This window comes from Solanum lycopersicum, chromosome 11, assembly GCF_036512215.1.
Source record: "Solanum lycopersicum chromosome 11, SLM_r2.1".
Classification (NCBI taxonomy): Eukaryota; Viridiplantae; Streptophyta; class Magnoliopsida; order Solanales; family Solanaceae; genus Solanum; species Solanum lycopersicum.
The window spans coordinates 61,308,891-61,323,434 of record NC_090810.1 but is presented as its reverse complement, the minus strand read 5'-3'; the positions used below and the strand labels follow the sequence as shown (position 1 = coordinate 61,323,434).

At 29.7% G+C, this 14,544-nt stretch overlaps 2 protein-coding genes across 2 annotated transcripts; both read left to right on the top strand.

Annotated features, from left to right (window-relative positions):
- The first annotated feature begins 4,522 nt into the window (after positions 1-4,522).
- Positions 4,523-7,874, top strand: LOC101253969 (enoyl-[acyl-carrier-protein] reductase, mitochondrial-like). Its single transcript, XM_004251234.5, has 9 exons — positions 4,523-4,722; positions 5,050-5,147; positions 5,507-5,638; positions 6,050-6,193; positions 6,267-6,469; positions 6,581-6,657; positions 6,746-6,824; positions 7,207-7,319; positions 7,538-7,874. Exons 1-9 carry the CDS (start codon positions 4,625-4,627, stop codon positions 7,629-7,631), a joined length of 1,038 nt encoding a protein of 345 aa, XP_004251282.3. The 5' UTR covers positions 4,523-4,624; the 3' UTR covers positions 7,632-7,874.
- A 1,503-nt stretch (positions 7,875-9,377) lies between these two features.
- On the top strand, positions 9,378-14,522 carry LOC101253659 (enoyl-[acyl-carrier-protein] reductase, mitochondrial). Its single transcript, XM_004251233.5, has 10 exons — positions 9,378-9,665; positions 9,744-9,841; positions 11,086-11,217; positions 11,346-11,489; positions 11,560-11,662; positions 12,565-12,664; positions 13,229-13,305; positions 13,384-13,462; positions 13,867-13,985; positions 14,237-14,522. The coding sequence occupies exons 1-10, from the start codon at positions 9,475-9,477 to the stop codon at positions 14,328-14,330; spliced, it is 1,137 nt and encodes a 378-aa protein (XP_004251281.1). The 5' UTR covers positions 9,378-9,474; the 3' UTR covers positions 14,331-14,522.
- The last annotated feature ends 22 nt before the right edge of the window (positions 14,523-14,544 follow it).

Sequence of the window (14,544 nt, the reverse complement as noted above, 5' to 3'; positions counted from 1 at the left end):
CACTTTCTTTCCCTTACAACAAATATATTATTTTTTTAAAAAAAAAATTATAATATAATGTTTTCACCAATTTTAGCAAAATATTCAGTCCCTTCTACACACGTGGGGAACATATAATTTTTTCAAGATTATACAAAAAAAAGTTATAGACATAGTCCATGTTATCATACGTCAAATTCTTGATTTGTCGGTCCACCAATTCACTATTATTGTAGCACTAACAAAATTAGTCAATAACATGCCATAAAATAGTTTTATACATGTATAGTGATCGTGGAATAGTATGTACTTAATATTTTTTAATTCGTAATTAAATATGGAGAGTGATAAGTCAGACTTTTTCTAGTGGTTGAATATTTTCATTCTAAATTTGTAAGTTAAGGGTTTTCGTTATTTAAAAGATGTCTAAGGGTATGACATACTGATCAATAATGAAGTGGTTGAGAATCATAAGCTCTCGTATGTAGATTTTATAGCAGCGACATAAATATTACGTGATTTGTTTCTATATTTTAGTATTGACGAACAGATAATCTATTATTGGTGAGAGATGATATGTATCTCGTGGAGCCTTGAGAGATAGAATAACTTATTATAGGTCGAAGCTGTCCCATAGAATTAGTCGTACACAAGCTTGAATTTATATATATATAACATCTTACTCTATAAAGTGATTTTCTTATACCAAAAATTTTAATTAATCGAATTTTAAAACGAATGTCAAATATTTTGACATGAGTTGATGAAGAATCTAGAAAGCTCTATGGTCCTTCCTATTTTTCAAAATCATCCCAATACATAGTACGAAGTACGTCATATTTATTTTTCGATCTTATTATCGATATTATTTCGTAATTAATTTTAAAAAAGAGAATTTATATATTTTGAATGGAAGTGCTATATAGTATAACACTTTTTATAGTTAAAATTACTTTAAAATTGGAACTAAAGATTGGTTTGCTGTCAATATTGTATGGGGAAAAACATTGGCATAACAAAGCTTAAATCTTTATATAATTTGATTTCAAGTTTTAATCATCAATTATTTATTTAAAAAGTTTAAATACATAGTAACTATAATTTGATTTCAAGTAAATCACACACGTAATCTTCAATAAGATGTGCTTTTTGACACCGAAAGTAAATTACATTAACAGGAAGTATTAATTAATTAAATGTAATAAAGAAACTTTTTAGAGTGGCAACAAATAAAGGATTAAGCCTAACTGCTTCTAATAATTAATTTCTTAACCGTTTCATGTATATTAATTATTAATTAAAGGAGTTTGATTAATGCTTATACTTGATTAACTTCTAATTATGAAGTGACAAATAAGTGGACATGTGTACTTATGTCTAATTAATTAATATATAGAAAATTTTAATCAACTTTTTAGTCGTGAAGGATAAGTTGCCTATGATTAAGACACTAATGACTAGGATTTTCACTAGCTAATTAACTCTTTTAATTTAGCAAAGCGTTAATATTAGGTGGGGAATACTAATTTTAATTTCTTATTTAGAATAGTAATTGAAAGTGACCAATGAACAATGACAATAATTTTTGTATGAGTGAATTCAGAAATCCTTTGAGAAAATGTTTTTGGTTAAAAAATTGTTTTTTAATGTTTCGTAAGTTGAAAATAGTTTTCACATATTTTATAATTATCTTTTTAACTTTCAATTTAATATCACTTATTTCCATCAATATTTGTGACGATTTTATCAATCCTTAATACTAATAAAAAAAAAACTCATTGATCAAAATACCATTAGATAAATTTGTTAAATTTATTATTAATATTTGATTTCTATGATATAATTTTTGGAAAATATTTTTGACTTATCAATCAGATATATTTTCATGTAATTTTTGAATGTTGCTTTGCGAACCCGACTAGTTGTATCTATTGAATCCCGCTGTTTTAAGGCGGATGTATCACGATTAGTTTTATGGGACCCTGAAAACGTGACCGATTTGTAATGCCTCTAGTGACACTGTTGGAACTCACTTGACCAAGGAGGATCCTATCCTAAAGGAGGAGGAGGAGTAGGAGCTAGCCTTAGGGGCGGAATCGATTCTAAAATACAAAATTAATCAAATACAAAAAACATTTTCCATGACAAGTGGATTTAAATAGTTCATTTGCTTGGAAGTTTTTACAAGTATAAATGGAATGTATTTGTTCTGAAAATGACTTTTCATATAGGTTTTCTGTAGATTATATGACTAAATTTTGCAATTTCTTTTCCATTTTTTAAAAAGATTTGATAAGAATGAAACTTTTTGACACTCAATTAATTTCACTTCTAGAAACTTTTGGAACTTTTAATTGACATATATAGTGAACGAAATTGCTCCTTTTTTAAGTATAGATTTTGGGTTTAAATTCATGGAAAAATCGTTTCCTTCGAATAAAATCCTACATGACGTAAATTTAAATTAGTCAAATTCTAATACATATATTAAATATCAGATAAAAAATAAAAAAATAAAAAAAAAGAAAGAGACATATATGATTGCACTCAATTTCATCCATGAAACTCTAATACATATATCAAATATAAGATGAAAGAAATAAAATAATATAAAGAGACTTATATGATTGCGCTCAATTTCATCTATGAAACTCTAATACATATATCGAATATCAAATTAAAAAAAAACATATATGATTGCACTCAATTTCATCTATGCACGTAGCAATAACTTAAATAGTTTTGCATCGGTTAGAATTTTTGTTTAAAATATTACCCAATCAAATTTGTAACTTTTAAGACGTTTCTTCCTCCATTTATTTTGATTTCATTTGATTTGAAATTTTAAAAAAAGTAAAAAAAAAAAAACAATTACGAAACAAATTATATGATCTTAAATTTATAATATGATGTACATCCTAAATATCTTTAGTCTCATAACTTTAAATATATTAAAGGATGGTATGTTGTATTACTTGTTCAATTAATGACTTTGCATGCTCAACATTAAACACTGCCAGATTATATTTGAGGAAAAACACATGACATGTTTAATTTCATTGAACGTTGCTAGACACATAATTCGACACGACTTAGGAATTTGATATGTTGGTTGTTAAGTTTTCATTGTTTTTAGTATTCGTTTGGTTATGAATAAATTATTATTTTGGAAGAGTGTAATATCAGCGAGAGTGTTTCATTACTTTGTTAGAAATTTATTCAATTCATCTATATTATTTCTCTCTTTGCTTCCATTTTGATTACCTATTGTTTTTTTTATTCGATTATCGTATTATTTGTTTTTGTTAGTATTTTTTTTTTCCGTTACTTTCATTGTAGTTTCTTAACTGATGTACGTCATTTTCATACATATTTTAAAAATATTTTACTTGAATTAACTTCTATGAAGACATTCTCTCTATCTGTCTACCACCTTTAAGTTTGATCCAATTTTTTGAACGGTTAAAATTTTTACGTTTTTCGTTTCAATTTACTTGACTTATTTTTGACTCGCTAGGAATTTATGAAAACAAATAAGACTTTAAATTTTTTAATATAAAATTAAAAATATGTCAAATTTATCAAAATATCATTTAATGTTATTATTTTAAATATATCATGTGTAAAATTGTATTTAGAGAGTTACTAGAGTAATATATAAAGTGTTACTCCCTACATAACAATGGTACAAAGGAGTCATTGAAGAAAATATAACAAGTAACACGTAAGTACTGTAAAGTGTACAAGAAAGACGCAAATAAAAAATACAATAGTGCAATAATCGAAGCATACTAAACAATACTAATACCACTGGTGCAATGGCAAACACCAACCATCCCAAGCAAGACAAACATTACAATATCTTCTAACCTCTATCCTAATATGTGTATTACACACGGTCCTGTCTAAAGTCACGTGCTTTGAATCTAAAGTTGGGTCATCTCTTATCTTATCATTTCTCTCTGATACTTTTTTAGTCTACCTCTACCTCTCCTCGTTCTCTCTCTATACATATGTGAGTATCACCTTGAATATCCATTTAGCTCATGTATATTTATGTATATCCGTGAGATCTATGTGATATATGCAATATACAATGTTATTTTCAACTAATTCCATTCACACCAATTAGAAAGAACTATTTAGATTTGCTCATTTCAAGAATAATTTATATTTTCTTTCATTTTAATTTATTTATCATATTTTTTTTTAGTCTGTTTAAAATTAAATTAAATTTTTGACAACTCTTTAATACATTTAACATATCTTTAATTTATGACCACATGACTCACAAATCCGTATTAAGTCAAAAATGACTTAATTTGGAACAAATCTAACTTCTTTAAATACTTATGAAAAATATGTCTAGATACAATATGGGACTACTATTATAGGAAAATATTTTAACTTTTCTATATATAAAAAACAATTACAAAATTAATTTATTCTAGTAACGTACCTATTTTGTCCCATGTATAATAATCTTTGCCAATTAATTTTTTCTCATATATATAGGTAAATTCTCATAAATGAAAATAATCTTTGCCAATTTATTGCTCTCTCATTAGTCAATAACTATTTAAGTAGCAACACCCAACTATTAATCTCATTTTTTTATCAATTGAGTCTAGAGAAAGAGGGAATTATGTTGCCAAAGCAATCACATTTTCCGGCAGCCACCATGTCTCCGCCGTCTATGGCGGCCGTGTACGATAAACACGGCCCCGTAGACACCGTCATCAGGTCAGAAGCACGTATCAACATAAATTTTCGAGATTTTTACCTTTTATATAACGTGACTGAAACTACTAACGAGAATTCGTCATATATTTCAGATCTAACTTTATTTAGTCTAAGCCCTCGTGTTGCATTCCTCTGAATTTAAATTACTTTGTTTAATCCTTGACTTGTGATTATGATTTTGATTTTTTAATCCTTAGAAATTGATCTAGAGTGAAATTCATGTTAACTTATCATAATAAATTTAAATGTTTAATACTATATATTATTAGTGTGATTAAAATTTATATAGTATGATTATATATAAATGCAATTTTTATTTTAATGTAGATTGACTGAAATCCCACCAAAGGAGATAAGTGAGAAGGATGTGTGTGTTAAAATGCTGGCAGCTCCAATCAACCCTGCAGATATCAATATAATTGAAGGTTTGTTTGATTAATTATTTTATCAGTCGCTAATTTCTATTTTGTTAGAATTTAGAAAAAATATGTCAATTTATACAAAAGAAAGAAATATTCAGTATAATTTTATAATTGAGATTTTAGAAAATAAAATATGTATGGTCTTATTCCTATCTAAGAAAGTTATTACAAATATAAGCCGACTGTCCAGATATAAGAGAAGATTTTATAAGCTGCTTACTCGAAATTTGTATTTTCTATTACTGTATCTCTAAACTACAAAAGTAGAGTTAAGATAAGTGTATATCCTATTTTTCTCAAATTTTTCAATGTGTGAAATGATACTAAATATATTATTATTGTTATTTTTCGACGAATGGCAGGAGTATATCCGTCTAGGGCAACACTACCAGCAGTGGGTGGAGGTGAGGGAGTGGGACATATATATTCTGTTGGCTCTGCTGTGAAGACTCTTTCTCTTGGTGACTTGGTTATCCGTTCTCCATATATTCCTGGTAAATATTCGAGTCTTGAGTATGAAAATAATTCAGATTCTTATCCTTTTAATAGGCTTTACGAATCACGTTTTAAAACGTTTTGACATGTTTTCTGCACTATCTTTATTTACTTTCACTTGTTTACTCTGGACTCTGCATGCCTCTGAAGTTTTAGGTCTTGAAAATAAATTGGAGGAAAATATTTATTTATTTTTAATATGTAAAAGTGAACAGATCAAGATTCATCGAGAACAATCTCTTTACCTCTTAAGGTAACCAGAGAGGGGTAAGGTCTATGACATCCTACCTATTCTAGACTCCGTACTTATATGATTATACTTAATATGTTGTGTTATACATTACACAATATTATTTTAAATTAATCGTACCTCAATACGTATATTAGACTAGTAATTATGTTTTGATTAGGGTCATGGCAAACCTACATGGTAGAAGAAGAAAGTCTTTGGCACAAAATACATGAAGACACTCCAATTGAATTTGCTGCCACTGTTTCTGTTAATCCAGTCAGTGCCTTGAGAATGCTCAATGAGTTTGTCACTTTGAAACCAGGTCGGTTAATATTTTTTTGCTTACTTATCAAACATCGATCACTATGTGTTTAATTTCAAAAATACATATATAGGAGACTCGATTGTGCAAAATGGAGCTACAAGTATAGTAGGGCAATGTGTTATTCAGCTAGCTCGACTTTATGGAATTCATAGTATTAATATCATAAGAGATAATCCTGGATCCGATGAAGTTAAAGAAAGACTCATCAAACTTGGTGCTGATATAGTGTTTACTGAAAGTGAGTTGAATGTACAACGTATCAAAACACTTCTGGTATGATCACTGAATTTTATTCACCATAATATTTAATTATATATTTCGTTACTTTGAAGTCATACGATATAAAAACTATAATTACTTATAATTTTCTTTTGTATGTTGTAGGGGGATACACCTCAACCTATTTTGGGTTTGAATTGTGTTGGTGGTAATTTTGCTACTTTGGTGGTCAAATTTTTGAAGTGAGATTAACTATTCTTAATTTAATTTTCGATTATAATATAAGTGATTATAATTAAGTTTATTGATAATAACTCTATGCTGTTTTAGGCAAGGTGGTACTATGGTTACATATGGAGGGATGTCCAAAGAACCTGTTACTATATCAACTTCAAATTTCATATTCAAGGTTAGTTTTTAATCGTTACTGTCCGTTCTAATCTTAGTCATTCATCCACGTTTAATTGACCACTAAAAAAATAATATTGTACATAATTGATACTCGTATATATCATATACATATATATAATTTTTGCCTCGAAAAGATATACATACACGTGCATCTAACTTCTGCTTTAAAAACATACATACGTATAATAGTTAGCCCCACATAACTACACATACAATGACAATCAAATAAGTATTTTATATTGGCATGATTTTTTAATTAGGATTAAAATACTACTACGTTTTTATATATTCAAAAAAATCTCACTAATATTTTGTTTTTAAAAAAAGCATTAACAACTCTATTTATAAAATTAAACTCATTAATGGAACTTTTGTTGCAGGATATTACATTAAAAGGATTTTGGCTGCAAGAGTGGAAATTAGAAAAAACAAAATATAGGGATTGGATCGATTATCTCTTGGGCCTCGTTCGTGATGGGAAATTAAAATATGAGTACGTTCGTTCTCTCTTTATTACTCGTAAAATTAACACATGAAAATATGATTCGGTTGAGTTTGAAAAGTCAGTTCATATGGAACATCTCATTCAACCTATCTAATTTTAGTGAATCTAAAAACTTACGTTCAAATCTTATATTTTTACTATAGAAATTTATTTAATAAGATTAAATTTCTTGATATTATTATTCTAAAATTTAAATTTTGATACAGATTTGACTCAGTTCATTTTGAAGAATTTCATACTGCTCTTGAGAAGGCAATGGGGAGGCATGGAAGTCAAAGGAAACAAATTCTTATATTCTAAAATAATAATAATAATAATAATAATAATAATAAAGTCATGGGCAATGCCGTAATTTCATTGGTCATTATGTTGATCAATAATTAGTAATTAAGTATTTATATCTTCTTAATCTCAACAACTTTGTTGTTTGTTGTTTGTTGTTATTTCTTCTTTTCATAAACTTTTAAAAAATATATTTTGGTGGAATTTATAAACTTTATTTTGGTGCATGTTTAAGATTTGCTCAAACATATGTTTCCTAAGATTTGATGTCTCTTAATTATACTCTCTAGTTATTTGTATGTCATAATTTTGATTAAATGGGAAAAGAATAAAGAACTTTTGAAATTTAAAATTACAAATATATTAGTTATAAAAAGAATTTGAAATTTGTGAGTTTAATTTTTTTTTATTTTTATGTGGTTAAACAAGAGTTTACAAATTATAAAATTAAAAAATAAAAATTTATTAAGATACTTTTTTTCTTGAACAATTAATGAAGCAATAGTATCATTTTCTCTAAGATCCTTGAGTAAAGGAAAACATACTAATATCAAGTATTTGAAAAAGAAAATACGAAGAAATCATATATTCTATTTGTTTCAATTTGCTTCTTTTACTTTGTTTTTAAAAAAAAAGATCATTTTTCCTTTTCATATAAATAACTTTATAAATTATATATTTAAGACCTCAAAATTAAATCATATTTTGATATATTATTCATATATATAATTTAATATCATAAGATTCAAAAATCCTTTTTATTTTCTAAAAATTTTGTGTCAAGTTAATATCAGATAAAAACATCAAAATGAAAGGCAGTAGAAAATAACGAAGGAAAAAAGTCGCAACAAAAAATAGTATGATAAACATAATAAAAACGAAACCGAAAAACTGCAAGAAAAACTAAACAATTTTATATCACCTACTATTAGCGTTCTATCCTAATTATCAAGTCTTCGTATCATTTTATCTGAAATTTTAAAAGTTGATGAAGTTTTTTATTTGAAATTTTTTTATGCATTTTAAATTATTTAAATTGTTAATTATTGCGTTTAGTAATTTGTATGTAATTTTTTATATAAATTATATCTCATGAAATATAAAATTTCCATATTCGAATTTATGATCAAAGTTTGAAAATATGAATCTTCACTAATTTTTTTATTTTATATATTATTAGAATATTGAGCATGGGCTTATCATGAAATATAAAATTTTTATATTCGAATTTATGATCAAAGTTTGAAAATATGAATCTTCACTAATTTTTTGATTTTATATATTATTAGAATATTGAGCATGGGTTTAGCACGGTCTATATGAAATAGCAAATCACTAATTCAAATTAAATATTATATTAATAGTTTTGTAATTCACAATAAATATATTTTTTTTCATGGTATATAATTAGATATTTTTTTTTAATATATAATTAGTCATTTTATACGTTTAGGTATAAAATGTGTTTGTATTTATATAAAGCGAGAGAAAAGTGTATATATAAATACAAATATATATATTTTCTTTCTATACATTTATATTATATAAATACAAATTTTATTATAAAAATTGCAATGTATAAATGAATTATAGAAAACTAAATAATTTGTATAAATTAAATGATTATAGCGAATTATATAAATTAAAAGCTTCGTAACAAATATAAATCGTGAAATACAATTTATAGTTATAATTTACGAATATAATTTGTATGTTTTGTTATACGTAATAGTTGCTATCAATATTTAAATTAGGCATTGTATCTAAAATAATTAAGACAAATGAAAAATTAGGAGTTTTGCTTAAAATAATTTGGTCAAACAAAATAAGAACACCATAGTTCATTTTGGAAGGTTCTGTAATGGCGACTGCTAGGATTGTACCCCTAAAAGCCCTCGTAAATGGAGTTTCACCGTGGAATCCGCTCTCACGAGTCCTCCGGCTCCGTTCTCGTCCTCTATACTCCGCCGTACGAGATTATTCCGCCGCCATTTCGCCGCCTTCTAAGGCCGTTGTCTACGATCAACACGGCTCTCCTGATGTAGTCACTAGGTTAAGTAACTCTTCCATTTCTCTTCAGTTTACTTTTCAAATTTCAATTATCTGGTACTAATTGTAAGTTAATCGCAGAGTGACGGAGCTTCCGCCGGTGGAAATTAAAGACAATGATGTGTGCGTTAGAATGCTTGCGGCTCCGATCAATCCTTCTGATATTAATAGAATTGAAGGTTAGAGCATTTTACTTCATAATGACACAATGGTTATATGTGCAGAGACTTACGTTGACTAATCTCACCGTTTCGATTTGTTTGTTTGGTTTTTGATATTGACATGTTACAATTAAAGAGTTGTCAATAGTAGGGATCCGTTTTAGTTAGGAGGTGGGAGCTTTGAATATGTTATTGTCAATGGAGGCTAGTATTACTGAATAACATGTACTTCACTTAAAGCAAGCTGTTGCTGAAGGTATAAGCTAACTAGCACAGACACATATTGAAGGATCGTGCTGAACACGACGAAAACAAAAGTATCTAAAATCTATACTTATCACAAATATTGTATTGAAAAGGTCTATGATATTAGGATTGTTCAAAACCAAACCGAGACCAATAACCCGAACCGGAATATGCTTAACGGTTTAGTTGTATCGGTAACAGTTTTGATTTTTTTTTTTTATATATTGGGTTACCACGGTTTGAGATTTTCTCTTAAATGGTTAATCGATAATCTAATAGTAAATTAATAAATTATGTTTATACTTTTCAGTATGTTAAGTTCTTGACTTGTGATTTAATTTCACACGTTCATTTCTGGCTGTCTCAAACTCTCAGTTGCTCTACTACAAGGTGTCAACTCATGTGCATGATATTGTATATGGTCGTCATTAGTTACAAATATTAACAGAAGTATTAACAACTGTCAGTGAACCCATTATAACAATTTCATATTCCATCGTATAAATTTGCCAGTATGAACATCTAATTAGAGAGTACCTTAAAAAATTACATCTAATAAGAGTGTAGGGTTGTATTGCATATGCATTTTGGTGCATTGTGCTACAAGAGAAAAAAATAGATGTTTCTAAATCTCAACTTGCTCATAACGCCTATGTTTGGACAGAAGTAGGTCTCATTAGCTCTATATGTTTCAAGGTTAATCAACTTTTGACTTCAGTGGACTAGGGGTGTGGTGGCAGAGGCAATATTTAGCTTTTCTTTGTGTGACTTGCTTTTCGTCAAATGATGCCTTCTTGCCCTTAAGTCTATTTTTTTTCTTTTCTTTCATTTAATCAATCACTCAATCAACTAGGCATCCGTCCCAAATAAGGACTAAATACGTAACTTAAAGTTTCAAACATTTGATCTCATTGATGGAGTCCATTCTTTTCTTTCATTGTTAAGACTAGTTTTCTGACTTCCTCACAGAGGAAACATTATTTCACATTAATTTCCCCAAATCTATTGTACCGCAGGAGTTTATCCTGTCCGACCACCGTTGCCTGCAGTTGGGGGATATGAAGGTGTTGGAGAAGTACATGCCATTGGCTCTGCAGTTAAGGGTCTTTCCCCGGGAGATTGGGTTATCCCTTCCCCACCTTCTTCAGGTAGAAATCTGTTACTCATCAAAACATCAAGTTATGCACCCGAAGCATACTTTACTAGACTTAATACCCACTGAAGGAACTTAATTTGGTATTCTGATACGCATCAATACACCAATGTTTTCGTGCAGGGACATGGCAGACATACGTCGTAAAAGAACAGAGTGTGTGGCAGAAAGTTGATAAAAGCACCCCAATGGAGTATGCTGCGACTGTTATTGTCAATCCGTTGACTGCCTTGAGAATGCTTGAGGACTTTATTGCATTAAAATCAGGTTTTCCAAGTTTTGAATCTAATGTTTACTGCTTGTTTCCATCTCTCTTGTTAACGTTTTTCATAAGCAGGGGACACTATTGTGCAAAATGGTGCTACAAGCATAGTGGGTCAATGTGTTATTCAACTAGCTCGACTCCGTGGGATTCATAGCATCAATATCATTAGAGACAGGTGGAGTTTACCTCTGCTGAAAATATGTTGTGGTCTTGGTGAATTTGAAGTTATCTTATGTCTCAAAATAGTTGTTCAGAGCACAGTCTAATTCTCTGGTTTGAAAACCTTCCTTTGTTCTCTGGTGTGAAAATCTTGCTTTCCTTGGCAACACAAAACTTATGATTAAAGTTTATTATTGCATAAGATAGATGCCTTTCTGTTTGCATCTGTAATTCCTTGCTATGGTAAAAATGACCCGATATTACCATTATGATATTATTTTCCTGATATCCTAAAATTCCCCCTTTATTGCTGGTGCAGTTTCCTTATGTTTAACATTAAACTCGGATTGCCTGAGAATTGCCTCTTTATTCAGGAGCATTCAGCAATCTAACGGTACTAAGATCTGCAAGTTTGTTAGAGGCAGATAATCTCTATGAATTAAGAGGGTTTTCCATTCAATTGGTTATCTGAATGTTTAGACATGGTTCAGCAATATCCCGCACTAAAAAATCTGTAGCAAATTTTCCCAACAGTTATCTTAGTGGTACTATTCTAGGAAAGGTTGAGTCATCCCTGATTAGTGCTGCTAACTTCTGTAATTATTCAACAACTTGCAGCCTAAAAGAACATCTTTCCTACTATGTAGCTTCCAAACTCTCCTAAAATTCTCAAGGCTGTCTCATGTAATCGCAAGTTTCACTTTTAGGACTATGAGTTTGATATATTAAGAGCTTCCTATCTTCTTTCTCCATTTCCAATGTTTCTGTATAAATTGTGTTCATTTCCTTGAGTGCTTTTCCCGATGAAAATAAAGCAATGAATTTATACATTAATACGTGTATGATGTTAGGTCTTCTTAATTTAATAGAAATTGCTACGCATGAGGTATCACAGGATTATAAACTCAATTCTCTCAGGGCAGGATCAGATGAAGCAAAAGCCCATCTCAAGCAACTAGGTGCTGATGAAGTGTATACTGAAAGCCAACTGGAAGTGAAGAATGTCAGAGGTCTTCTGGTAACAATCAACAAGCATTTTAAGTTGATAATGATTTGTGTACTGAACTGTTTATGTAGTGCCATACTGCCATTGCTGCAGGGAGTTTTCCTTCATTTCAGTTTCCTCTCTTCCTATCCCCCTTTTCAACCCTATACATCTTCAATGTGTCGGGACAATGTTCTAAACTAGTCTTTTCTCTATTCCCTTTCAAGTGGTTTTCTAGTTTTTAACTTTGGTCTGAAATAAGTGATATTTAAAGAAACCAAGAAGGTATTATCTTTCCCTCAAAATTACCCTCATCGATAAATGATTAAACAAACTTGTAAGAAGTCTCTACGATTTCCTGTTTTTTTTAAAAAAAAAAAATTCTTTACAATTTCCCATGAATAAATTTGAGAAGAAACATAGGTTTTATCGAGTCAATAGCAGCCTTAAATTAAAGTTCCAAATTAGCTTTCTTAATTGGTGTTCAAAAGGCTAAAAAAATCAATGGAGGAAATAGTTTTACTTCTCTTATACATTTTTTTAATTGGTATTTTCCATTCTAAACATATTTTTATTATTTCCTTTGATGTTGTGTAGGGCAATATACCTGAACCTGTTTTAGGCTTTAATTGTGTTGGTGGCAATGCTGCTTCATTGATCCTAAAATTCCTGAAGTAAGATGGTATTCTTAATTTTATTTTCTAGTCAATTTAACTTGCCAGAAATAAAGACAGATAGCATGTTTGTTGCAGGCAGGGTGGCACTATGGTGACATATGGGGGGATGTCAAAGAAACCGATAACTGTATCTACTTCTGCTTTTATATTCAAGGCAAGTCTCAAGCATCTCACTTTCATGTTCTTCCCGTGAAGAAGTGGCTCTATGGTAGAACTGTTTTCAATTATTCCTGAATGAGCAGTAGCATAGGTGAGGTAAGTAATGTGGAATAAAGTTATGAGAACTTGGACAGTAACGTAGATCTTGAGATGCATCCACAGTGTTGCAATTGTTAGGTAGAATCTATTAAATTCTTGTAACCTGCAGGTCATACATTAGTACCTCTATGTTTAGATTTTTTCATCTACTCCAATTTTAACTGTCCTAAACAAATAAGAACCTCAAGTATATGCATTAAGACCTGTAAAAATTTAATATATTGGAACATAGTGAGTGATGTACTAGTGTATGCCACGAGGAAAAAGAATACTGAACTGATTTAGAAACTATATTTTCAGGAACTTACCTTGACAGGATTCTGGCTACAGAGGTGGATGAGTTCAGACAAAGCTGAAGAGCGTCAATCCATGATAGACTATCTTTTGGGCCTATGTCGAGATGGGAAATTGAAATATGAGTATGAACTCCCTTCTCTCACTTGATGCCAGTATGTCCTTGTGAAAGAAAAGTTTAAGATGTTCTAACTACAATATTAATGCAATTGAAAAATTAAATATTCAGAACAGTTGAAATTTGAAAATGATTTTGCGGATGATAGTGGGCTAGGAAGTCATTTGTTAGCCTAACGATGCAAGACGGATGGCAGATCATTTACCACCCGTCTTAGATGCAAGGAACTGACGTTGAATCTCCTTCATTTTCATACAGGTTGGAAGTATCACCTTTTGATGATTTTCATACAGCTCTGGAAAAGGCAATGGGAAAGCGAGGAAGACAACCCAAACAAGTTCTTAAATTCTAAGTCACGGGTACTTCAACATTATTCTAATTTGAGTGCTGTAAGCATAAGCTTTGTTGTTAGACAAGCCAGTTTAGGTAAATGTATCCCCAAGAAATAATAAGACAATTGGCAGTGCCACTCGTTGTGGCATCTATTCTCCTTTCTCAAAAGAGGTTCAATTTAGAATTCCAGTGTGTATCATTTGGCCAACAACCTTCAACCTGTTGTCTTTAAA